At 39.9% G+C, this 26,506-nt stretch overlaps 1 protein-coding gene across 3 annotated transcripts in view; it reads left to right on the top strand.

The window, feature by feature from the left end:
* The window catches only part of CPNE8 (copine 8), a 282,884-nt gene that overhangs the window by 236,127 nt on the left and 20,251 nt on the right, over positions 1-26,506 (top strand). For 2 of the 3 annotated variants that reach the window (XM_084621135.1, XM_084621137.1), the window contains 4 exons: positions 4,584-4,686; positions 13,447-13,506; positions 20,269-20,326; positions 25,167-25,240. In XM_084621135.1, coding sequence (XP_084477261.1) covers positions 4,584-4,686; positions 13,447-13,506; positions 20,269-20,326; positions 25,167-25,240 — 295 coding nt within the window. The remainder of the gene's footprint in view (positions 1-4,583; positions 4,687-13,446; positions 13,507-20,268; positions 20,327-25,166; positions 25,241-26,506) is intronic. The other variant, XM_084621136.1, reaches the window with a different exon arrangement.

Raw genomic sequence — 26,506 nt, 5'->3', positions numbered from 1 at the left:
TAAATACCTTATGCAAAGCACAAATTGCAATAACAGTACATCTTTTACAACATAATATTAAAGTATAGCATTAAAACAAACTAGGAGACATAAAAGGTATATTCTTCTTTGTATGGCTGATGTAAATGTAGAGCAACAACTATAATTTTACATTTAGATGGTTAAGCCAGATAATTGTGTCTGGAATAGCAGAGTCTATTGCTGTGATGTCTCCTTCATGTTTGTGAATTGAGCATTGAGTTTTTATATGTTCCATGGTCTGTTCTGGGTGATCACAGTCGCACACCAGAGAGTCTTTAATTTTCCATTTGTGCAGCAAGTATCCGTATCTGTCATAGTTTGTGCAGATACAGTTTAGAGTTGCCCATGAACTTCATGGGAGATCAAAGCCAGAGATCTTCTGCATCAGCTCTTTCATAAGGTGTTTATAACTTTTTGTGAACTCGATTCGGCTTTCCAGGCTTCATCAGGGTTGAAGTTGCATTGTTGCAGGTTAAACGTGTGAGACCAAAAGGGCCTACACAACTTCAGGTGGTGTTGGGGTGGAGGGGACTTTGTTAAGGCCCTGGTGAATGGGAAGATGTTTATTTTCCATGATCCTCTGGAATTCCCAAAGGATTGCGGCATCACGTCGAATGGATGGGGGAGCAATGTGCAACAGCACTGACAGCCAAGGTGTTGGGGTCGAATTGATGGTTCCAGTGATGCACCACATTGCACTATTTAGTTGGACATCAACAAGTCAAGTATGGTTACTTGTCCATAGCTGTGCACGGTACTCGGCTACAGAGTACATAAGGGCCATCACTGATGTCCATAACACTGGGATGCTGATGCTCTTCAACTTGTGCTTGCCAGTTTCTGGACCTTGTTGACCCTTGTCTTTATCTTGACAGCTACCTTCTTCAGATGGTTGTGGAAGGTTAGCAGGCAATCCAACTTTACTCCGAGATAGGTTGAGGTGGTGTCATGTCACACAGTGTCGCCAAAGGTCACTTTTAGGGTGCGCTTAGCTTCTTGTTATCAAGATGGAATGAAGTGACTGTTTTGTGAGGATTTGGCTTGAGCCTCCATCTGGAAATGTTCCTTCTTGGTGTGTAGGTCCCTGTTCAGGGTAGACTTGATGTCGCAAAAGGTGGCTGCTTCTGTTGCCAGGGGAAGGTCATCCACATATGCAAATTTGCTTGGAGGCATGTCACTCTTGTAAACATTGAAAAGCATCAGTGCGAGTACTGAGTCTGTGGCAGTCCATTGTTGAGGAACCAGAGTGAACTGACGTGCGTTGCCCAGGTGGACATGTAACCACCTATTGCTCAGCATCATCCACAGTAGCTGTAGTGTTTTGTGGCAGGGGATGATCCTTGTGAGCTTTAGCATCAGGCCTTTAATCCAGACTGTATTGTGGGCTGATGGCACATCTTCAAAGGTTGTGCTGATCTTAATTTTTTTCTGGAATCTTTCCTTAATATGTGTTAGAATCACCTAAACATGGTCGCAACAAGTGCATTTAGGCCGGAATCCCACTTGTTCTTTGGGGTTCATTGACTCAGCAAGAAGACTGATTCTCTGAAGAATAAATTTGTAGATAGTACACAGGAGTGATATCAGCCTATAATTTACTAGATCATCAGTCAACTTGCTCAGCTTGCATATGGCAATGACTATCGCCTCCCGCCAGGCTTTTGGGATACATCCAGATTCCATGGTTTTGATGTACTGTTTCACCAGCCATTGGAGTCCCCTGTGGCCTAGTTGATGAAGATGTGACTGATTGCTGCGACAGTGCTACTGTTGAGATAATATTCTTAGTTCCTCCCATGCTGTCATAACAAGTATTTTAGTTAGTTAACACCTGCAATGCACAATGTACTACTTTTGATTGAGTTGTGCCTTGTTATGCTATGAACTTCCTGAAAACTTAATTTCATTAACCATGTGACCATGAGGCCCAAGAATAAATGTATAATTGCATAGCTCAGAACTTTTTCCTTACTTTTGTAAAATGCAAGTGAAAAACTAGAGTTACAAAGAACTATTTTGAATTGTGCTGGTAACTGGGAGTTTTCCTTTAAATTACTCAGTGTAGATTGCTGATACATCTTATATTGTATATAATGTCCTATATATAATGTTTGCATTGGACTTTTACTCCCTGAGCCAGTGGAGTAAGGAATCTAAGGCTTCTTTCTACACGTGCCTCTTTTTAAATGAGTTGGCCCATAAATGGTTTTATTTCCAGTACTAATTTATTTTAGGAATTACTATGTTAGCTTAAGTGTACAGAGTAAGTAAAATACTTAGTTTCAGGATAGTTCATTTAAACAGCTACTATTCCATGGTAGTAAAGAAAAGGCAGATTGCTAGCCATTCTATTTGAACAGCCTACTTGTAAAACTGAATTGACGATCTAAAACAGCTTTATATTTTGAATCCTACACATTGTTTTCTCAGTTTGTAAAAATCTACAATGACAAGACCAATGGTTATAGTAAGGAATATGCAGCTACCACTTAAACCTCTGCAACTGCTTTTTCAATTGTTTTTATGCCATTGCAGAAACCCTTTGACAAACTGTCATTCCTGAGAAACAAGTCCGTTCCTGAGAAAGCTCTTTCAACCCAGGTCTCACACACACAAATGCTTATTGTCAGTTACATTAAGCAGTACTAAAGGAAAAAGATATAATTTTCAGTGTCTTCAACTTGTAGTAATCAACTAATTTTGACGAATGGTATTTTCCAAACAAATAAAATGTCAGGTCCTTAATCCAAAGTGCTTAGATTTAACATAGCAAAAACAAAAGCAGTATGGAGGGGATGTGGGAGGATGAAGGTTACAACAATGAAAGTTCATGAGACTAGTTTAATTTTGAATGCACATCCCTAGTTCTTGTTAGGATTTTTTAAATATAAATTAATTTAATATACTACATTTATGTACATTTTAAACAATGAAGACCAGGGTAGGAGATGTAAAAAATACATTTTAAAAAATCACTCTGGATACTAGTGAGTGAAATGTTGTTCCACATATATATATTACTTCATTTTTATAGGACTACTTTGTGCTATTGTATGGGCTCATAATCCACATGGGACCAACTATGAAATTATGCATTATGGTGTGACAGATAAATAACAGATGCCCAGATCATACCCTCCCATGTTAAAACCAAAAGGAGAAGTCCCTATGGAAGAAAATCTCCAAGGGGATGCTTCTGCAGAGTTCTCCTTTTGGGGAGAGAGCAGGGTTTACCTCTCATGAAAATGACAGAACCCTAAACTTGGCAGAACCCCGAGGATCTCTGCATTCCTACACCTTTACATTGACTTTAATACTGATGTATCCCTGGTAGCCTGGCTCATCACACTACCAGTGCCTCCGTCTGACCCAGTGCCCCCAGGTGGAGTGGACTCATCAGAAGAGGTAATACAGCCTGGAGAGTATACTATGTTCTTTGGAGATTCCCCATTGGGGTATAGGAGAGATGATGTGCATCTCTTCTGCATCCTCCCTCAGTATAGCCCCTATACCTGGCAAGACTTCTGAGGGGAGAGATGCTTCCGTGAAGGTGACTGAGGCCTGATTTCTAAATAATATTAGGGAGAGCTTCACACAGAAGGTTCCCTCTGTGTGTTGATCTAGGGCACGTGATTTGGACCAGGTAATTTTAGCTAAACAGATTCCTGAGCAAATAATTTAATTGTTTCCCTGTATCTCTTAAGTAAAGAAAGACTATAAAGTAGAATAAAACAGTGAGAGTCTGTGTGTAAACTATTGTATGTAGTGCCTTATATATTAACTTGTAAAATAACCCCTAGCTGCAGGCTGGAGCAAGGGATATTTACTAGTTATGGCATTCCATACTGAAACTGCATCATACTCTTATTCTTGATGCAGATTCACTGTTGCCAGTTCTGCTACCCAAGAAAGTGATCATTTTGGTATCTTCTGCTGGTGAAACTTGTGCATAATCCTCAGAGGTGGATCCAACACAATCTTCACAGGTCATGTGGGGATGGCTAATTTCAGGGGTTAGAACTGCTGATGCAGAATATAGCAAACTGTTGCATATGACCCAGAAACATTCCGGGTGTTTAACAAGATCTTCATATCGTGTGCTGATTCCTAATTATTTTAAATGCACCATAATTATATTTCCCCATTAGACCCCAGCAACTACCTCCATAGTTCTAATAACTCCCTAATAACTAATACAGTTCTAAGGCACTGCCAGATACTACATTTTCCATTCTACCTCTGCTGCTGTAAGCTATCAACAATATACTTCTCACACTTCATTGATTCTGCAGCCACAGAGAACTTTGTTCAGTTGCTTCTGCAGATATCTATTAACACAGTTATCCTACATACCACAGTTACTTCGTTAGAACATATTCGGCTAAAGGCAGAGTTGTCTGTTTTAACTATGAATGCTTTTTCTTTTGGGGGGCCTAGCAGAGACATTCAGCATTACTGTTTTAAGCAATTGAATTGTAAAAGTATACTTTGTCATCTTAGTCTGTTTGTGTACAGGTTTTCTGCTGTTATAATTTTGGTCTTTTTTGTTGTTGTTCTTTCAGATATGCTTCCTCAGTAAAAGATGGCTCCCAGTATTTTGTTCTTCTCATTATTACAGATGGGGTTATTTCAGACATGGCGCAAACAAAGGAATCTATAGTTAATGTAAGTTCTATTTAAACTTGGGTTTCTATATTTTATAAGCAGTATATTTCCTGGTCTTAATATTTTGGACAGTAAACTCTTCTTTTCAAATAATAAAAATTGCCAGGGATAAAGGCCAAATGAAACTTAACTGTGAAATCTTAACTAGCTTTATCAAATCAGTGCTTTGAGGAACTTGTGGTCTTCTAGCTGATACTATATATTGATTGTACAATCTAGAAATAAATGACTTCTCAGTCCTCTTTATGTCAGATGGTCTTTGGAATGGGATGTTCTCCATCTCTGTACAGACCCTTCTGGTCTTAAAATCTATGAATGAAGACCAGATCTTTACTATAAGCCTGGGCTCAGGATGAACCCTCAGGAAAAATGCCTTTCCAGGATTATTTGCCTCTGAGTGGCATGTACTGCAGATCCAGCTTTCCTTTTGTAGCATCTTTTTAAAGATTTTTAGCTGAAGTCAGTTTCTTCATTGGTTTTGAAGTTTTTCTGCTCAAAACTGCTAAACTTAAAAAATTATTTTGACTTTCTGAGAAGGGTTTGAAGGACAGCACCTCTCTTCCCCTCCCTTCTCAGAAATGGCAGACAATAGCAGGCTGCAGAAACTTAGCTCCCACCTGATGTGTGAGCAAGATCTACATCAACACAGATGAAATTGCCTTTGCTGAGATAAGGGCAGAATAAGTGGCCTGGAACCAGATGTATGTTTTTCAAAACCCTTCTGCTTCTCCCCCAGACATGGGACACCTATTGCTATAGCTTCCAGAACAAGCAGGAAAGTTTCCCTGGAATCTCCTAAATCTCCGGGCAAGACAAGTTTCCCCCATAGCAACGAGGAGGATGAAATTCCTGCTTTTAGCCGGCACATAAGCAAGATCTGTGCTGAGATAGTTTAAAAAGCCACAGAGCAAGCCCCTTCTCACTAGCGGTTTTACCTGCAAGTCCTCATGTGCCTTGAAACGTGCCAGCTCCTGTGACCTTTCTGAAACTAATAAGTCCATTGTCTTCAATGCCTGCAGCCCACTCCTCATTCTGTGTGGATGGTCCCCACACAGCCCAAACCCAACAGCAGTTGGTGAAGTGATTCAGATCCTCTTGTCTGTGAGATACACCTACCTTCTCTGTCCTTCTAGCCTCCAGGGGTCCCACGCAGGCCATAAAGTGGCTACTGTTTTCTGAAGGGATACATGCAGAATACATTCCTGCAGACTGACCTTTCAGTCTAATGGTAGTGCACTCTCCTCTTCACAGGGTTCCTCCCTCTTTCTCTCAGGATTTGTCCCAAGGAATGGTGAACAGTATTGCTCACAATCAGATCTTAAAGGGCCAGCGCAAAGTCTTAAAACCTTTCATGTGAGAGTCTCCCTCTTGATCCTGTAAAGAGAAGGAGAAATCTCTGAAGCTGGGGCTTTTTGCAAGATCCCTCAGAGTCTCAACTAAGCTTCCCAGAATTATGCACAAATGAGGATCTAACTTCAGAAGTGGTTGTGGCTTTTTTTAAAGTGGAAACAAAACAAAAACAAAACTGAAGAAGACCTTTGAAATTCTTTCTCACTTATTTAATGAGGTGATATTTTATGATTAAAGTGGAGTGGAATTCCCTATCAAGACCTACTTGTATCTAAGGACTAAAGGGTCTTCATTACTCTGTCAAAGGTTAAGCCTGCTGCAACCTCTTTAGTAAAGGGCTTAGTCACAGCAACCAAGGAAGTATTTTTGCCAAACTTATCAAAAGAATAGGAGCAACATTCAGACCAAAGTTGTATACAGCAGCTTCACTCCTGAGAGTATTGGCCGCAGTTTTTTATTGTGGCTATCTATGCTCTGCTGGGAGGCAATTGAGAGCATGAAAAAAGAAATCTGCTTTGAATTAGGTTTCCCTAGCAGCTTTTTCAAGTGATGTTTCATTTGACTGATTTGCTATACATTCAAAAATTCCAAAGATGTGTCTTGGGGGCAACTACGGCTCCATTTGAAGAAACTGGAATTGCTGTCTAACATCTGATTATCCTTCCAAATATTTTGTTGATCAGTTCTTTGGGGAGAACTGAGACAAAGTTGTCGCTGAGGCTTTAGAGAAGGAATAAATCCCTCCTTCCTTCCAGTGAGAGAATCTCAAAGTACCATACCTCAGCAGATGTTCCATTTGATCCTCCTGTTCCTCTAGGTTCGAGCATAGATTACACAGAAGTTGGACATTGCTGCCTTTCCTGAGAGTTGGAGAGGATGGGATTCTCTGGAAAAACCATCCACTCCCAAAAGCATCTCTTGGGGTTGTCCAAGACTGGGAAGATCCCCCCGCCCAACATCCCCTAAGGAGACTTCAGGGTGGGCCTTCATCTGGGAATGAGCAACATCAGAAAACAAATACTTGAGATAATCAAGGAAAGATATTCAATATAACTTGCTTGTTGTCCTAGGGACAAGTTTATTCTTTACTCAAAATAAATGAATAAACCAACACTATGAGAACCTTCGAAGCATCAGAAGATGAAGGGTGCAATAGACCATCTCCTACATACTGGAATATAGAACCAATTCTGTGGAGAGCCAAATCTTTTGGAACGGTTACAAGATTCCACAAGATTCTTTGTCTTGCAAAGAGAATTGTAGAATGCAACCCATTCAACAAGCCCATACAGAGATCAATATTCCAGGTGGAAATACAGTAGAATCTCAGAGTTACGAATACCTCAGGAATGGAGGTTGTTCACAACTCTGAAATGTTTGTAACATCAGTACAGATACAAGAACTCAGGTAGGGAGAACATATCTGGATTGCTATGTGATCTTTATATGATGAGAGTGTGAATGTTGCCCAAAGAAGGTGACATGGAATATGACCTGTCTCATGACAGAAAGTGGAAGATTCTAGAGCCACTGGTTAAGTAAGTGATGTAAGGCAGAAGCTTTTGGTTTTGTGGAATATTGGTCCACCTTCTATAGGCACAGGGGTTTGGATGGCTTCCACCTCACTAGAAGGGGGACCAATCTCATCAGGACAGGCTGGCTAGAATAGTCAAGAGGGCGCAAAACTAACCACAAAAGGGGAGGGTAAAAAGAGGGTAGGTATGAGCACTCAGCACAAAATCGAGATGTTAAGAACAAAATTAATCAAGAAAAGGACATGTATAGGCAGTTCAAGAATTTTGTCTCTTCACCAGTGCTAGGAGCCTGGGTAACGAGAGGAACTGGAGTCATACATTTATGAGAATAAATTAAATCTAGTTGATATTACTGTAATCTGGTAGGATGATTCTTGCTATTCAAATTTTAAAATCAGTGGTTATAACCTATTTAAGAAGGATCAAGTGGGCTAAAGGGGAGTTGAAATGGCACTCTGTCAAAAATGGCATTAGCTGTTTCTCACTCACTGATAACTCAGAAGAAAATCTTAAATGCATATGGATCAATGTCAAAATAGATAAAGCACAAGATAGGGTATTGGTGTCTATTACAGACTGCTAAATCACATTAGGAAACAGGATGACCACCTCTTTAAGCATTTATCTATAGTGTGTAAGGAAAAACCTGTGTGATCGTGGGGGAATTCAATTTGAGTCACTCATTTAGGAAGTCTCATGCAACTAGTACTAAAACATCCTTGGAATCTCTGAACATAATAGATGATAATTTCCTAACTCAAAAAGTGCTACAGCCAACACAGGGAATTCTTTATTAGACCATGTCCTAATAGATGAAGAGTAACTGATCACAGAACTAAAAATGTTAATGGTAGCTTAGGTACAAGCGATCATGACTTGATCACAGTTATAATGTACAAGCTGAATAAAGTCCAGACCAATAATATATATACTTAGTACTTTAATAGGGCCAAATTCACAAAGCTGAAAGCAATTATGAGCCAAATCAGCTGTGAGGAAGAATGTAATCAGAAAAATGTGAATGATAACTGGGAATCAATTAAGAACACTTTACTAGATGCCAAAAAAAAACAACTTCTTCACAAGTGAGTAAGAAGATCTTATTGGTTAAAAAAATTCCCTGGTTTAGAGGGGAAATGAAGGCAGCTATAAAAAAAATAGAAAGAAGAATATAACATATGAAAGAAAGGGGAAGTTCATAGTGATGAATGTAAACCAGAAGTTAGGAATTGTAGAAAGCTGAGGAACGGAAGAAGAGATCTATGGCCAGCACAGTTAAGAACAATAAGGAGTTGTTTAAATAGGAATAAAAAATATTTTGAAAGTGATATTAGTCCATTAGATGAAAATGGCAGAATTATCAATAATAATACAGAAAAGGTAGAACTGTTCACTAAGTATTTCTGTTGTGCATTTGGGGGAAAAAACAGATGATATAGTCTCATCATATGGTGATGACAGCACTCTTTCCATTCCACCAATATCTGGAAGACATTAAACAGCAGCTACTAAAATTAGATGTCTTTAAATCAGCTGGTCCAGATAATTTATATTCAAGAGTTTTAAAAGAGCTGCCTGAGGAGCTCACTGGACCATCAGTTTAAATTTTCAATAAGTCTTGGAGTACTGGAGAAATTCCAGCAGACCAGACTGAAAGAAAACTGTTTTCCCTTTTTAAAAATTGGCACAGCAGGGTGACCTGGGTAATTATAGACCTGTCAGCCTGACATTGATCCTGGGCAGGATAATGTAGAGACTGATACAGGACTCAATAAAGAATTAAAGGAGGATAATAAGAACAGGAGTACTTGTGGCATCTAAGAGACTAACAAATTTATTAGAGCATAAGCTTTCGTGGGCTACAGCCCAGTTCATCGGATGCATAGAATGGAACATATAGTAATATATATATACACACACACACACACATATAGAACATATATATATATATACACACACACATACAGATAAGTTAGAAGTTACCGTACAAACTGTGAGAGGCTAATTAGTTAAGATGAGCTATTATCAGCAGGAGGAAAAAAAAAAAGCCCTTTTGTAGTGATAATCAAGATGACCCATTTAGACAGTTGACCAGAAGGTGTGAGGATACTTAACTTAAGGAAATAGATTCAATATGTGTAATGACCCAACCTGAAGCAAATACTCACCAGCAACCACACAACAAAAACACTAACCCAGGAACCTATCCTTGCAACAAAGCCCGATGCCAACTCTGTCCACATATTTATTCAAGTGACACCATCACAGGACCTAATCACATTAGCCACGCCATCAGGGACTCATTCACTTGCACATCTACCAATGTGATATGTGCCAGCAGTGCCCCTCTGCCATGCACATTGGCCAAACCAAACAGTCTCTACGCAAAAGAATAAATGGATACAAATCTGACATCAGGAATCATAACATTCTAAAACCAGTAGGAGAACACTTCAACCTCTCTGGCCACTCAGTAAAAGATCTAAGGGTGGCAATTTTGCAACAGAAAAGCTTCAAAAACAGACTCCAATGAGAAACTGCTGAGCTTGAATTAATATGCAAACTAGATACCATTAACTTGGGTTTGAATAGAGACTGGCAGTGGCTGGGTCATTACACATATTGAATCTATTTCCTTAAATTAAGTATCCTCACACCTTCTTGTCAACTGTCTAAATGGGCCATCTTGATTATCACTACAAAAGTGTTTGTTTGTTCCTGCTGAGAATAGCTCCTCTTAACTAATTAGCCTCTCACAGTTTGTATGGTAACTTCTAACTTATCTGTGTGTGTGTGTGTACGTGTGTGTGTGTATGTGTGTGTAATATATATAATTACTGTATGTTCCATTCTATGCATCCGATGAAGTGGGCTACAGCCCACGAAAGCTTATGCTCTAATAAATTTGTTAGTCTCTAAGGTGCCACAAGTATTCCTGTTCTTTTTGCGGATACAGACTAACATGGCTGCTACTCTGAAAGGAGGGTAATGTAATTAGTGCAAATCAACATGGGTTTATCGAAAATAGAACCTGTAAAACTAGTTTGATATCTTTTTTTATGAGATTACATGTTTGACTGATTAAAAGTAATAGCGCTGACATAATATACTTGGTATCACATGACATTTTGAGTAAAAACTAGAATGATATAAAATTAGCATGGCACACATTAAATGGATTAAAAACTGGCCAATTGAGAAGTCTTGAAATATAATGGTAAACAAGGAGTTGTCACTGAGCAGGTGTGTTTCCAGTGGGTCCTGCGGGATTGGTTCTTGGCTCTACACTACCTAATATTTTTGTCAGTGACCTGGCAGAAAACATAAAATCATCACTGATAGTTTGCAGATGACACAGAAATTAGAGGACTGGTAAATAATGAAGAGGAAAGGTCACTGATTTAGAGCTGTCTGGATCACTTGACATACTAGATGCAAGCAAACAATATGCGTTTGATAATTGCTAAATGTCAATATGTACATTCTGGGAACAAAAAAGGTAGGTGAAACTTACATGACGGGGGACTCTTATTCTAGGAAGCAGTGACTCTGAAAAAGATTTGGGGGTCATGGTGGATAATCAGTTGATTGTGAGCTCCCCGTGTGATGTTGTGGCCAAAAGAGCTAATGTGAACCTGTGATGCATAACCCAGAGAATTTGAGTACTTCTGGAATACTGTGTCCAGTTCTGGTACCCACAATTCAAGAAGGATGTTGACAAATTGGAGAGGGTTCAGAGAAAAGCCATGAAAATAATTGAAGGATTAGAAAACATGCCTTATAGTGAGAGATTCAAGGAGCTCAATCTACTTAGTTTAACAAACAGAAGGTTAAGGAGTGACTTGATCACAGTCTGAGTATCTACACAGGGAATAAATATTTAATAATGGGATCTTCAGTCTAGCAGAGGAAGATATAACATGATGCAATGGATGGAAGTTGAAGCTAGACAAATTCAGACTGGAAATAAGATGGACATTTTTAACGATGAGAGTGATTAACCGTTCGAAAAATTAACCAAGGGTTGTGGTGAATTCTCCATCAATGACTATTTTTAAATCAAGATCGGATGTTTTTCTAAAATATATGCTCTGTGAATTATTTTGGGGAAGTTCTATGACCTGTGTTATACAGGAGGTTTAGATTACAACAGTTCTGGCCTTGAAATCTATGAATCTACAGTCACTCCTCCATTTCCAGCAAATGATTCTTCAGAAACGTGGTGTGTATACAACTGCTAAAAAGACAGAAAACATTCAGCATTGCTAAGAGAGGTAGACTTGTTCATGTCCTAGGTCAAAGTTCCCACTCTGTTCCTCAGGGTTCTCCACCAAGAAGGAAAGCCCAGATTGGCTGGCTTATCAAGGCACACTTAGCACCAAGGTCAGCTTCGTGTGTATCACAGGCCAGGCTGGGAGCCTATTGATTGAAATTATTCGCATTCAAGTCCAATTAATATGTCTTTTCGTTTTCCATGTGAGGAAGAGAGACTCTGAAACCGCTATTCCTACTTACATGCCTCCAGCTTTCACCCAGACCACACCACGCGATCCATTGTCTACAGCCAAGCTCTACGATACAACCGCATTTGCTCCAACCCCTCAGACAGAGACAAACACCTACAAGATCTCTATCAAGCTTTCTTACAACTACAATACCCACCTGCTGAAGTGAAGAAACAGATTGACAGAGCCAGAAGAGTACCCAGAAGTCACCTACTACAGGACAGGCCCAACAAAGAAAATAACAGAATGCCACTTTCCGTCACCTTCAGCCCCCAACTAAAACCTCTCCAACGCATTATCAAGGATCTACAACCTATCCTGAAGGACGACCCATTACTCTCACAAATCTTGGGAGACAGGCTGGTCCTTGCCTACCCCCCAACCTGAAGCAAATACTCACCAGCAACCACACACCACACAACAGAACCACTAACCCAGGAACCTATCCTTGCAACAAAGCCGTTGCCAACTGTGCCCACATATCTATTCAGGGGACACCCTCAAAGGGCCTAATCACATCAGCCACACTATCAGAGGCTTGTTCACCTGCACATCTACCAATGTGATATATGCCATCATGTGCCAGCAATGCCCCTCTGCCATGTACATTGGGAAAACTGGACAGTCTCTACGTAAAAGAATAAATGGACACAAATCAGATGTCAAGAATTATAACATTCATAAACCAGTCGGAGAACACTTCAATCTCTCTGGTCACTCGATTTCTGATTTCAAAATGACTATCCTTCAACAAAAAAAATTTCGAAAACAGACTCCAACGAGAGACTGCTGAATAGGAATTAATTTGCAAATTGGATACAATTAACTTAGGCTTGAATAGAGACTGGGAGTGGGTTGAGTCATTATACTAAGTAAAACTATTTCCTCTTGTTTAATCCTCCTCCCCCCCCCCCCCCCCCGCCCCCCATTCCTCAGACGTTCTTGTTAACTCCTGGAAATGTGCTGGAAATGGCCCACCTTGATTATCACTTCAAAAGGTTTTCTCTTCCCCCACCTCACTCTCCTGCTGGTAATAGCTCATCTTAAGTGATCACTCTCCTTACAATGTGTATTTTTTCATGGTCTGTGTGTATATAAAATCTCCGCACTGTACTTTCCACTTTATGCATCCGATGAAGTGAGCTGTAGCTCATGAAAGCGTATGCCCAAATAAATTGGTTAGTCTCTAAGGTGCCACAAATACTCATTTTCTTTTTTCTGAAACAGAAGCTTCAGTCTCTATCTCGGAAGTGGGCTAAAAGGCCTCCTTTCAGTGGCTGAAGGCAGACAGGCTTAAAGTAAGGATGGTTAATAAGATTATGAAGGAATAGGCCCCAGTCATTGTAATGACCTTCTTATTATCCCTAAAGGCCAGCTATCCTGAGGAACCCTTGGAGCTGGACCCCCCTGAGGACACCACCCTGACCCAGGTACCTCAAGAGGAGGAGTCTGGAAGTAGCCTGGGGGCAGCCGACCCTAGTCTGGCTGCAGCACTGCCAGAACCCATGTCAGTTTGTTGCGGCCAGGATCCCCACTGACTCAGCAGCGGGTCTTCTGCTACTGCTAGGGCCCCAGGCTGGGACGCAGTGGAGTGGGAGGGCCTGCGTCCCCCCTGCCACCCAACTCTCGGGTGGCAGTCTCCCCCTCTCCCAGGCCCTTTGGAACCTAGGGCCTGGGCCTACTGTTTCTATACTGTTGTTGCTCAGCCCCCTGCCTGAGGGCCTGAGTGCCTGACTCACCATTACCCCGCCCTGACCTAGGGCCTGGGCTTACTGTGGTATTTCCACCTTCACAAAGGCCACAGAGGACAACTCCTGTGGCTGAACTAATTCCCCGCGAGACCTATTCCCCAATTTAGTGAGACGGTGTGGTTCCCTGTCACCCCGGAGAGAGACACGCCCCGGCTAACCTCTCTACAATTGACTTAACGCAACTTTGAAACTTTACTATGCAGAAGAAAAATGCTGCTTTTAACCATCTTAATTTCAATGAAACAAGCACAGAAACAGTTTCCTTACCTTGTCAATTTTTTTTAAACTTTCCCTTTATTTTTTTTAGCAGTTTACATTTAACACAGAGTACTGTATTTACTTTTTTTTCTTTGTCACTGCTGCTGGCTGATTGCATACTTCCAGTTCCAGATGAGGTGTGTGCTTGACAGATCAGTTCGTAACACTGGTGTTCATAACTCTGAGGTTCTACTGTAGTTGCTATCACCAATATTAGGAGTGGCTTCTCCCCAGCCTCACATGCGTGGGGTCCTGGAATTTTTTTCTGGTGCCTGTACCCAAGGCGACACCTCACTGTGCAATGCATAGAGGTGATAGCCTTTGAGAGAATCAATGCTAGTACTAGCTTGCAAAGAATGTAAAATCCAATACACAAGGGATATTTCTTCAGAAACTACAGTTAATTTTGATTTCAGGATTATGAATCAACACTCTATTCTGTCAAGGACTACCGTCTTCCCTGAGGACAGCTTGACTTTACTCTTATTGGAACAGTGGGAGGTGGTGGCCATTTTGAAAAAGGATATTTCAGTTGAAGGCATCAGTGGCCTTAGTTCCATTAAGAATAATAGGAGATGGCAGCCATTTTGAAAGAGGGCAGTTTTTGATGTAATTCTCTATTGAAGAATGTTATTTGTCAGCCCCTTCTGAAGAGAAAACTTTCAGTTATTGAGAATAACAGCACAAAAGGAACATTAATCCTAAAAAAAAAAAAACCCTAACTACATGGGAAGTTTGAGGAGTCTGTTTTATTCCATTATTAAGATCATTTGAGGTAAAAAAAAAAAATAACCTGACATCATCATCGTCCTCATGGCAAATGCCAAAGGGATGTGGCTTCCTTGCCAATCAATCACCAACCAGAACAATCTCTGGCAAGGTGCTTAAGGTGGTCTGATTGTATATTCAGTTTAAGACCATCACTAACAATCTTGTTGCGCCAATGAAGCTTTTGGTGCTTACATGATCACCAGCCTTGCAGTAGCATTCCTTGCTACACACGCTTTGGAATTTATTGGTCTTCCATTCTTATAATATGAGCATACCAAAACAGTGATGATGATGGAGGTTGCTAGTTTTGGCTTCAAATATCCTTGTTTCTGATCTTGTCCTGCCACTTGATACGGAGTTGCTGATGGGAACAATGGGAACTGAAAATGTCAGTCTGGTGTTCTTCAGCCTTTCTCAGCACCAACAGAGCTGGTAAAACTGTGGTTCTGTATATCAAATTTGCTACGAAGCTGTGGATCTATAGAACCACGGTTAATAGACTGACAAAGGGTGTTACGCTTCTTAGAGGACCCATTTAAAAAGGAATTTTAACTCAAAATAGTTAATTGCTCTTACTTGGAATTTCTAAAAAAATTCATTCTATATTCAAAAAATAAGTGCTGTAATTTTGAGGATATGCTGTATTTTTCATATGTAACAAAGTGTTTGAATCCCTGGTTGAAGTTCAAAATTCAACCCAACCTTAACTATGGGACCACAAATGGTGATTTCATAAATCTCTACTCAAATTCAGAATAGTGGCAAGATGCATCATGGCAGAAAATACTGAAAACCTTTTTTTAAAAAAAAGACATTTTATATTTAGTCTTGTTCCTTTATTAATACACTTCCACTGATTCTTATTTATAAGTTGATTCTTAAGTGTTGGAGAAGGGTTGAAACATTTGTGGGGAAATGCTGGATGACTTGGTGCCTTGCCTTTAAACATTTGTTGTTGTGTACATGCTGGCTGTGTTGTGGACTACTGATGAGTGCAAACATGGATGGCTTGACAGCTTGGGACTGCCCTTCTCTCCCAGATAGTCTCTGGGAAGGTACAATCCTTGCTTCCTTCCCACTGCAGGCACGGAGTCTCTCCCCACAACTACTGAAACCACTTTCTTGGTAGCTACAGGGGTCACCAGATATGAACACTAGCTCTCATGGAGTCTTCTCCTATACCAGATCCTTGGCCCCAAGTCCAGGAATTGCCCCTGGATGCCCTGGAGCTCACTTTCTCATCAATGCCCTTTCAGATACCTGAACTCTTTCTCTGGCTGATGCAGCTGCATTGTTTTACTCTCACTCTTTCAAGCTAATTCTCAGATATACTTGTTCCATTCCTCAATCCAGGCACATGATTGCCATCCTCCACTAATTTATAGCTCCTCATTCACCTTAGACACTGGGTCCTCCAATGGATCAACATCTGAAGTTGTTTTGACCCTTCGCCAGTGTTCCCTCTAATTTTTTACATCCATGTGCACCAATAAGGAGATGATGTGTAGTGAGAGTGCAGCCGAGGGGTTTGGAGTGTGGGAGAGGTCTCAGGGCTGGGGCAGAGGATTGGGGTGCAGGGTGTGAGGGCTCTGAGGTGGGGCCAGGGATGGAGGTGCTTGGGGGTGCAGGCTGTCCCGGGGCTGTGGTGAGGAAAGAGGACTCCCCCGGCTCCTCTTTTGCTGCAGCAGCTCCAGGGCCAGGAGAGAAGCGCCTCTCACCGGCTGCAGCAGCCCCGGGGACGAGGAAGAGGCACCTCTCCCTGCTGCGCTGCTCTTGATAGCCTGCTGTGTGGCCACGCGGCTGCAGCTTAGAGGAAACTTAGCCCTCCCCCTATGAGGTCTGCCTCTAACTACCTTTTCCTCCCTCTCCTCTGGAAATGGAGGCTTGGCCACTTGGAAGGCAGAAACCAAGGGGTGAAAGTACCAAACAGTCCCACAACCACATTGATTTCTTCTCTGGGCAACTCCATGAGCATATCCCTAAATACTTTATCCAGCTGTCTGATAGAAGTGCTTGAAAACTGACCATATTAATAGAGGGATTGGAAGGAGAGGAAGAAGATGGTTTACTGGTTTGTGCCCAAAGCAGTTTCTTCCCCTTTGAGGTGAAACTGCAGGGAATGAATGGCAGCTTACACCTGTAAAGGTGGGGGATGATGGTGGGGATAGAGCACTCCTGCCAGCAATCAAAGCCCACACTGTCATGACTGCTCCATTTTCCACTTCGCATTGGGCCGTGTGTGGGGGTGAATGAGCAAACAGAATGCCTGCAAAAAATGTTGCTGCAGAAGGAGGAGAGTTCAAATGGTTCTTTGCTCCTTCTCCATCTCAGCCTAAAGGTTGGGAGCACAGCTCCTTCCCTCCCTCCCAGCTTCTTAGAGCTAGAGGAATGACCTTTGGTCCAGCCTGACACCAAGTTGGGCATCCATCCAGGTTAAACAAAAAAGCATCAAACCCAGCTCAGCTGTCACTACCCTGTAAAATGACTAAAAACAGTTATTTTGTTTCAGTAATTAATAGTTCCAGTCAAAACATGGTTTTATGTTACAACAGAGTCTACAATAATAAAACTGCTTTACACGATTGTGGAAATACAGCTAAACGGCTATATCTTTAACCTGGAGTAAGTGAAATGTTGGAGATATCTATACTTTTTATTTTTATGGAGCTATGTTAATTTTTCTGCCTGGATTCTTGAGAATAAGATTTTATTACATTTATTTAATCCATTTGTCAACTTGACAAAATATTCTGAAATTGAATTGCTATTGGATAAGCTTTTTTCATTAATTACTAAAAAAAATATCTATTTCTTGGTGTAATAAGACAATGAAGTTCATGAAGTTCAAGCAGAGTATATTTCCAGTGGTTTAGGTATACATGATGTTTGCATGCACTGAGCATAATCTTTCTCATTACTGGTTTGTCACATGCACTGTACTTTGATGGAAAACTATATTAATATAGTGTTAAAAGTTGCAACATTAAGTACTCATTCAGGAGATGCCAAATGGTAAGGTTGCATTCACAAGCTTCACTTCCCCCTCTTATAGGATTCATACGTGTAGCATCTTGTAGTACTGTGTACTGCTTATGTATACGAGATAGAGTCCATTAAAGTAATTTATATTCAAGTGGCAATTCACAAGATTGTAATAAAAATTATAGGATATTTTATTTATGAAATATATCTAAATACATTTTATAATGCAGTAACTATATAGTTGCACTAAGCAGTGAAAGCCGTACTGTATATACTGAATGTATAATGCAGTTACAGTTTAATTACACTGCAATCATATTTTGATAGCTACAGTTAACTACTGGGCTGATATACTCAGTACCCTTTAATTTAATATTTAATACATTATCCTGTAATTACTTTGTGTGACAGGGTTGGACCAGATGGCTATAGGAGAGTAATAGAAGGCAGATATATTAGCTCCAGGCTAAGTAGGTCCCTTTTCCCTGGGTAAGGTAACAGGGAAGGTTCCAGAACAATCAGGAACCTTCTGGAGACCATTAAGACAGGCTGATTAGAACACCTGCAGCCAATCAAGAAGCTGCTAGAATCAATTAAGGCAGGCTAATCAGGGCACCTGGGTTTTAAAAAGGAGTTCACTTCAGTTTGTGGGGTGCGTGTGAGGAGCTGGGAGCAAGAAGCACTAGGAGCTGAGAGTGAGAACGCGGACTGTTGGAGGACTGAGGTGTACAAGCATTATCAGACACCAGGAGGAAAGTCCTATGGTGAGGATAAAGAAGGTTTTGGGAGGAGACCATGGGGAAGTAGCCCAGGGAGTTGTAGCTGTTGCACAGTTGTTCCAGGAGGCACTCTAGACAGCTGCATTCCACAGGGCCCTGGGCTGGAACCCGGAGTAGAGGGCGGGCCCGGGTTCCCCCCAAATCCTCCCAACTCCTTGTCAGACACAGGAGGAGTCGACCTGGACTGTGGGTTCAGAAAAACGGCCAAGCTGAGGGCTGCTGTGAAGCTCCAAGGCGAGGAAATCCGCCAATAAGCGCAAGACCCACCAAGGTAGCGCAGGAACTTTGTCACATTTGTTATACTTTTTACATATATATTCCTAATACATGATCCTATAACCAGAAGGTTAACTACCTAGATTATACTTTATAATTACACTGTAACTTCAGTCATTTCCTGGTATCTTAGCTGTCTACCATATTAGGTATAATTCACAATGGTGCACAGTATTAAGTAGCAGCAAAAATTTGCTGATAACTCTGGCTGGTAATATGACTTCTCTTTTGTAACTGACAATTTCATTGACATGATCTATATTATACAAAAAAGTCAATTTCAGATGTAGTAATTTAAGGAAAATTTGTTGTCTTCAAGAATTGTGTCTGCTGTGTTAAAATTAAATTTGTTTGTCATATTTTCTTGCTAAAGTAAATTAGCTCATGGAAAGCATAAAATAAAGAGTGACAAATGGCAATGGAATATATGAAAAGAAAATTATGTGTGTTTCAAAACCAACTTGCTCCCTACAATTACTATTATGGGAAATTGTGCATGTATGATTTGGGCCAATATACAAGTTCTGCTTAGAATGATTTTAAAGATTTCAAAGTTTAGCAGTATGTTCCTGTAAGGAACAATTGTTAGTTCTGACATTTGCTTGATGGATTTTGGTTGTCTTCGTGCAACTTGCAGATGTTTTGTGCTTCCATCGGGGAAAGGGAACCTAAAATATTTATGACATTGCCTCTGTGAATTTACAAATATTTTATTCACATAAAGCTGTATATCATCTATCTGTTTTTATAGAATAAAAAACTTGAAGTATCTATTCATTTTAAAAGCTTTACCTTTCACAATTTTATTTTGTTACTCATCCTATTTTTTTTTCTCATTCTCTGGGCTAATTGATTTAATTAACCTTTCTTTTATGGGAGAGATATAAAGTCTTATTTCTGAGAGGCGCCAAGAATAGAAATAGTACATGTGCAAGTATCTTGAAATTCTGTGTACTTTACTGTGTGTATTAATTAAGCGTCAAGTTCTGCCTTTGGATGTACATTTGCAACTCTTATTTGCATTGATTAATAAACTGCTATAAGAATTTTAGTTGTGCACTCTTAACATGCCTTAATAGTGTTTGTTGCATTTATTCATATTTTTTTATTTTATCTGAATCATAAAAAGACAAATTATGGGGAATAACAAACCAAAACTCTAAAGAACAAAATGATCAACTATCATACTATCTTCATCCAAGATTTTATATAACTTAAAGCAGACAACTTACATGTATTTTTCTTGGGTAATTTTTCCTTTCCTCCTCACAATATAAGGAGCTGTACATGTTTTTAGTCCAACTATCTTTCAAGTCCAGCATAATATTTGCAGATTATACTGTGTATTAAATCTGTTTTTCTTTCTGTTTTGAAGGCATCAAAGCTTCCAATGTCAATAATTATAGTAGGAGTTGGACCAGCAGAGTTTGATGGTAAGTGTTCTGGTGTCAGTATGTTTTTCCTAAAATGCTTATCCCTTATATTTCAATAATATATGGCTCTTCAAATAAATTCTGTGCTTTTTAAAGAACAACATAATATGGAACAAGCTATGAACAATGTTGAAGTTTCCAGCTGACTTGATTGATAGCTCAACGTGCTTACAACCCTGCATGTGGAGTTATATTGCCCGTAAGAACACCTGTTCAGTTCACAGAACCATATGTGGACTCTTCATTTATAATGCTCCACAAGCTGTTATGTAAAAAGAGAAAAGTGGGTATGCTCAAGAAGTTTTGCTGAACAGATAGTTATTTGTGCAGTTTCAGATGGCTGGTAGTATTGACTGTGTGCCTGACCTTTCTAACAGCAATAACCAAAGAAATAAAAGAACTCTGAGTAAATTTAAGATATTATCTAGATTATATTTAATTTTCATATAATGTGATTATATTATCTCCGCTTGATTTTGGACTAGCATAATTTAGCAACAATGTTGGGAGACTAGTATAGTGTGAACAAAAAAGTTCCAAAATTATTTTAAAATTCTTCCAAACTTTTAGAGCAGAATCCTGACCCTTGATCCCCAGACAGGTACAAAAAACCCTAAATGCAGCCAAACAACATCCAAGCTGTAGAGAGGCCACCTGATTGGGCCTGCACTCCCCCAGCATTCTACAAAGTTATATTCTGTGGCAGGTATCAGCACTTCAACACAGAGCTGGCAGGGGAAGAACAAGAAGTGTCCAGTTGGTCTACAAATATGAGGCCTATTGAACATCATCCCTTGACCCCTTAGAGAGCCAGAGAACAGGGGCTACAGTTACCCTGAGGTTGCAGTTGTAGCTCCAGAAAACGTTGACCTATATTTAGGCTTGGCAGAACTCAATGGTTACTTTTTTGTATAATTTTAACAGAAAATATCAGTTTGTTTTTAAGCATTTTTTTCTCTGTTTATCAATTGTATTTTCACTGTTGCGTAGAATTATGGGGTTTAAGCATTTTTTTTCTTTTTTTATCTATATGAATTTTCATACTTGCAGTAAATTAGAGGATGGTCAGACAAACTGTTGCGGTCAGGCATAATTATTCAATGACAGTAGATGTTGAGATTCAAAAAGTTAAAGCTTGATAACCATTAAAACAAATTTTCAATATCAGATATCAAAATATACAAAGTAAATATCATTAAATCAAATATTAATATGTTCTCAAGCAACATTTTTCTTACTTTGCCTGTCTGTAAAATTTGATTATCAATGGAAGTATTATTTTTATTTGGTTTATGTGTGTGTAGTGAAATTGACATTTACTGATTAAAACATCTAGTCCTTCCATGTCTGCCTATATTTGTATAAAATGGATATGCTTTCATTTGTCTTCAAGCAAAAAGAAGCCATACTTGCAATATCTACAATACATAAAAAGTGTGGCAAGTTAAAAAGTGACCATCGCTAACAGAGAATGTATTTATAATCCTCTGTCAGAGGATCAAAGTAATGGCCCTATTGGATCAGTCCAATGGTCCAATTAATGCCATATTTTATCTTAAACTGTAACCGGTACCAGATGCATTAGTGAAAGGTGCAAGAAACCCTGAAGTGACCAATAATGAAATAACCTGCTCATAGGAGAAATTTTGTCCTCCATTAGAGGTTGGCTTATACCCGAGAAAGAGAAAATAAACCTAGGACTCAAGTCCAATAATGAAACCAATAAGACAAGACTAGAAAAAGTAGGGGTCAGCAGAATAAGGTACCTACTATCAAGTTTCACACAAACTGAGTGTCCAGAAATAACAACCCCATTTTTACCTCCATGCCAGTCCTGGAAACACTGATCCAGTGGTACCATTGGGCACCACAAGGATCAAAATACATGCCCTGCAGGAGTTGTAATCCCCATGCACCTTACTAAACCATAGGGCAGTGATGAATACCTGGTTGTCTACATGTGGACTAACAGGAAACATTACACCATTTTTATATTGTCTTTTAATCACTCAAAAATTTGCTATGAATCTTGAAAAGGGCTTCCTGATATTAGGTGGGGATGAGGATTAGACCAATTTAAAAAGGAGGATGTATTGTAGCAGGGCACTGATAGGCTATTCTGCTAAGAGAGGGAGTGTCTTTCTGTCCTGAACTGGAGGAAACTAAGTATTTTTCTTCATTTTCTTTAGTGCCTAAACAGCGGGGGAGGGAGGGGCGAGTTGAAAACAAGAGTCTGCTATTAATTAGCCAGCAGATGAATCTCCAGAGCATTTTCTCCCCGCAAAAGAACTTGGGAACCATCAGTTACAGAACTACGGGCAGTTCTCTCAAATAGAACCCACAAACTTAAATAAAATTTACAGCTATGAGTAAAAATTGATAAGCCAATGCTGTGGGCTGATCAAAGGATAGAACTAGAGCTGTCCAAAACGTGGGTTTTCTGGATAGTGCGCAATTGATATTTCAGAGATTGGATTCATTCCAAATCAGACCAAAATCAAATTTTTCAAAATTTCTTATGAGCCAGAAATCCCCCAAAACACTGAAAACACCAGCACATGGTGTTTCCCAAACAAAATGTCCCCTAAGACCAGCAGCTCTGACTGAGATTGACACTATCAGTTTCACCATTATTATCAGCAGTGGAGCTGACAAGAATGTCAATTTCAGTCAGTAGCTGCTCGGCTCTCAGAGTCTATATCTGCCCCAGAGCCACACCATATAGACTTCTTTGGACTCAGGGCTTCCAGATGCCTGGGCCAGCAGGCTCCCTAGGCTGCCCACTTGGGATTTGGGCAGCCCAGGGAGCCAGCTAGCCCAGGCATCTGGAAGCCCTGAGTCCAGGGCAGTCCACATGGCAAGGCTGCCACAGATCCTGGGAGCCCACCCTAGGACATCCAAGCTCCCAGCACAGCAGCCAGGGGCCTGAAGGCCAAGAGCCTCTAGGGTTTCCAGGCTTCCAGCTCCACAGAAGTCCACATGGTAATGCTACCACAGACCCTGATAGCTGGGAATCCTTGGTCCCAGAGCAGTCCATATGGCAGAGCTGCAGACCCTAGAAGCTGTGGGGCAGTCCACAGGGTGGGTCTGCCTCAGAGCCACAAACCCTGGAAGCCCAGGATCCCTGGTCCTGGGGCAGTCTGTATGGTGGGGCTGCTTTGTTGCTATGGTCCCTGGAACACCAGGATCCCCAGTCCCAGGGCAGTCTACATGGCAGGGTTGTCCTGGAGCCTTGGACTGTAGAAGCCCCCAGTCCCAGCAACCCACTAGGTGAACTGGCAGGGAACCTTACAAGGTCCAATAGAACACTGTCTGTGAATGATCAAAAGTTCATTGAACTGGACTTGCTTCTGTAAGACATTTCAGGTTTGAAAAATAGTACATTTCCTTTCAACCAGTTCTAGATAAAATAACTGGCAAACCAAATTATATCCAGAACGTTGAGTATTTTAAAGACTTCAGAATATGGTGCATCTCATTAAAAATATAACACTTGTACAATTAGCTTTGAAACTGTTTTTTCAATCCATCTATGTGGAATAGATGTGATGCCACAAAACTCTAACTTGGGTAGCTCAATTCAGTGGGTAGCACAAAGATCACAGCACTTCTGATGTCTTCTGGAAGTAGTTTACAAAAAAAAGTAACTTATGGTTGAAGGAAAAAAACTTCTAATCTTCCTAGACTTTAGTACTATGACCCGGCAGAGACGAAAATCGTTTACAAAAAGTATCTAATCACTTACGGTATTTTACTTCAGTTTTGTTATCAGCTAAGCTTCAGGTGATATATACTGCAGTGATAGCCTCAGCAGTGAAACTGATGGAAAAAATCAAAAAGGAAAAAATGAATGTCTGAAGAATCAGAGGGAGTGGATTTGCACAGGTGTCACTTAGAGCAGATTTTGACCTGCAGAACTCTTATTACTGGTTCTGATGCACAAGAAAGAAAAAAAATCAAACTTCAATTTATATTCCAGGTTGAGTTCATGGGAGAAAAAAAAAATTACTTGTAAACTAAGTACATTTTGCTCTCGAAATCATTGAGAGACCATAAAAGTGTAGTGCCATTTTTAGTCACTTTTTAGAATAGAAAATCACTTTAATTTTTCTAATTCTATACATGTGGAGTCTGATTGTTTATTAGTGTGGTGCAGATATTCACATTCAAATCAGTTATGACCTGTCAAATTAAAAAATTATGTAAACACTGAATAAATTCCTTACCTAAAGTGTTACACAATCAATTTACTATCATAATCTTCAAGAGCTTGTTACTACTAGACAATGGCAGTCATTACATTTCCAGATATAAGTTTGAATCACTCCTGCCTCATGCCATACCAAAAGATGTCAAAGGCTAAGGAAAAAGGTTTCTTTATCTGAGAGAGAAATAGAAATAATTTGTGAAATTTATTTTATCGATAAAGTTCAGTTAATTGAAGGAATGGGAGTTAGAAGAGAGTCCCACACTCAAATTTGGGTATTGGGCTACAGTGCGACTGTGTTACTGCGACTACAGAAAATGTTGGGGTAGGATTTAAGTGATCCAAAAAGTTTTGTACTGGCTTTCCATACCAGGGTTTATTTTGTGCTAAAGAAGTAAATAAAACTATAAAGATAAGAAACAGATTATTCCGTGAATGATAGGAGAGTGCAAATTAACTGTTGTACCTTTATACATTTTGTATAAAGGAGGATCTTAAGAGGTGCCTTAAATTAATAGAAAGAAAGATGACTTGTTGCTCTGGGTTCAGAAGGATCTAAAATTTCTTTTTGATAACATAGTTTTGTTGGGTGGCTGAAATGGCAAGTGGATAAACTACTTTTTTTTTTTTAAGCTATGGAAGAATTGGATGGTGATGTAGTCAGAATCTCCTCAAGAGGAAAATATGCAGAAAGGGATATTGTACAGGTGAGAGAGAAAAATTATTACTAATGTGCATTGATAAAAATAAAAATAGTTCAAATTGACGTATTTTATATGTACTAGGGATATTGATATATAAAATTTAAGAATGCATTAGATATTAGTTGATGATGCATTTCCCATTGAAGAAAGTGTTCAAAACAAGTATGCACCTAGTTCAAAACTAGTATCATAATTCATGTTACTAATTCAGTTATTATATATAGATGAAATCAAGACAAGCAAGTCTGACTAACTACATGATACATTAAAATTAATAATGACCTTTTATCTGTTTTAGCCTCACAATGTAGTATTGTACTAATGTTTGTCTTTGCACTTTTTTCGTGATTAACAGGGAACACTTCCCTAGGAATGAGTAAACAATGAATAAAGACAAACAGAAGTCAAACTACGCTTGCACTCTGTAACACTAGACATAGGGCCTTACCAAATTCATGGTCCACTATGGTCAATTTCACAGCCATAGGATTGAAAATTGGTAAATGTAACATTTTCAGAGTTTAAAACTGAAATTTCACAGTGTTGTATCTGTGGGGGTCCCAACCCAAAGGGGGATTGTGTTTGTGGTGTTGCAAACCTGTGGTGGGGGGGGTGTCATAAAATTTTCACTCTCACTTCTGTGCTGCCTTCAGAGCTGGATTTCAGAGCTGCCGCAGGAGATTCCCGCAGGTGGACATGATCTGATCTCCTCTGCTGCTGGGAGTGCCCCAGCCAGGGACTCTTAGCTGCTAGTCTTGGCCATCTTGGGAGGGACATTGTTGCATTGTCACTTACAAAAGCAGATACGTTGTCAGAGTTCACACTGTATTTTGAAACCGCTTGAGAAACTAGTGTAGTTAACAGCATCCAAATAAATGCAGTCGGCGAACACTGTTGTTCACTTTCCTGTGTGTACATCTTCGGCCCTGTCAGAAATAAAATGAAACAGAACATGCAGTACATAGTTGTCTTGCTCATCTGTGGACTCATCCGAAATAATTACAAAACACTCACATGAGTTAATTGGAGACTTCATCTCCTCAAAATGTATAGCAAAAACCTTTGGAAGGTAGTTCTGTCATAGCATATTCGCACTTGGTAAACAACCGGCATTTTGTACATTCCGTTGAATGAATTCATGCAGCTTTGGGTGATCATGTTTTTTCAGTGGTATATTAGCTCTTCCCAATGCATCCACAAGTTCCATTCTAGCTAAATGACAGATCTGAGTTCTCTATCGTCTTAATAAAAAGAGAAGAAATTTGTTTT

The sequence above is a fragment of the Lepidochelys olivacea genome, assembly GCF_965140295.1.
Source record: "Lepidochelys olivacea isolate rLepOli2 genome assembly, chromosome: 1".
In the NCBI taxonomy this organism is placed as follows: domain Eukaryota; kingdom Metazoa; phylum Chordata; order Testudines; family Cheloniidae; genus Lepidochelys; species Lepidochelys olivacea.
The sequence above is the reverse complement of the archived record's forward strand: the minus strand, read 5'-3'. Positions and strand labels throughout refer to the sequence as shown.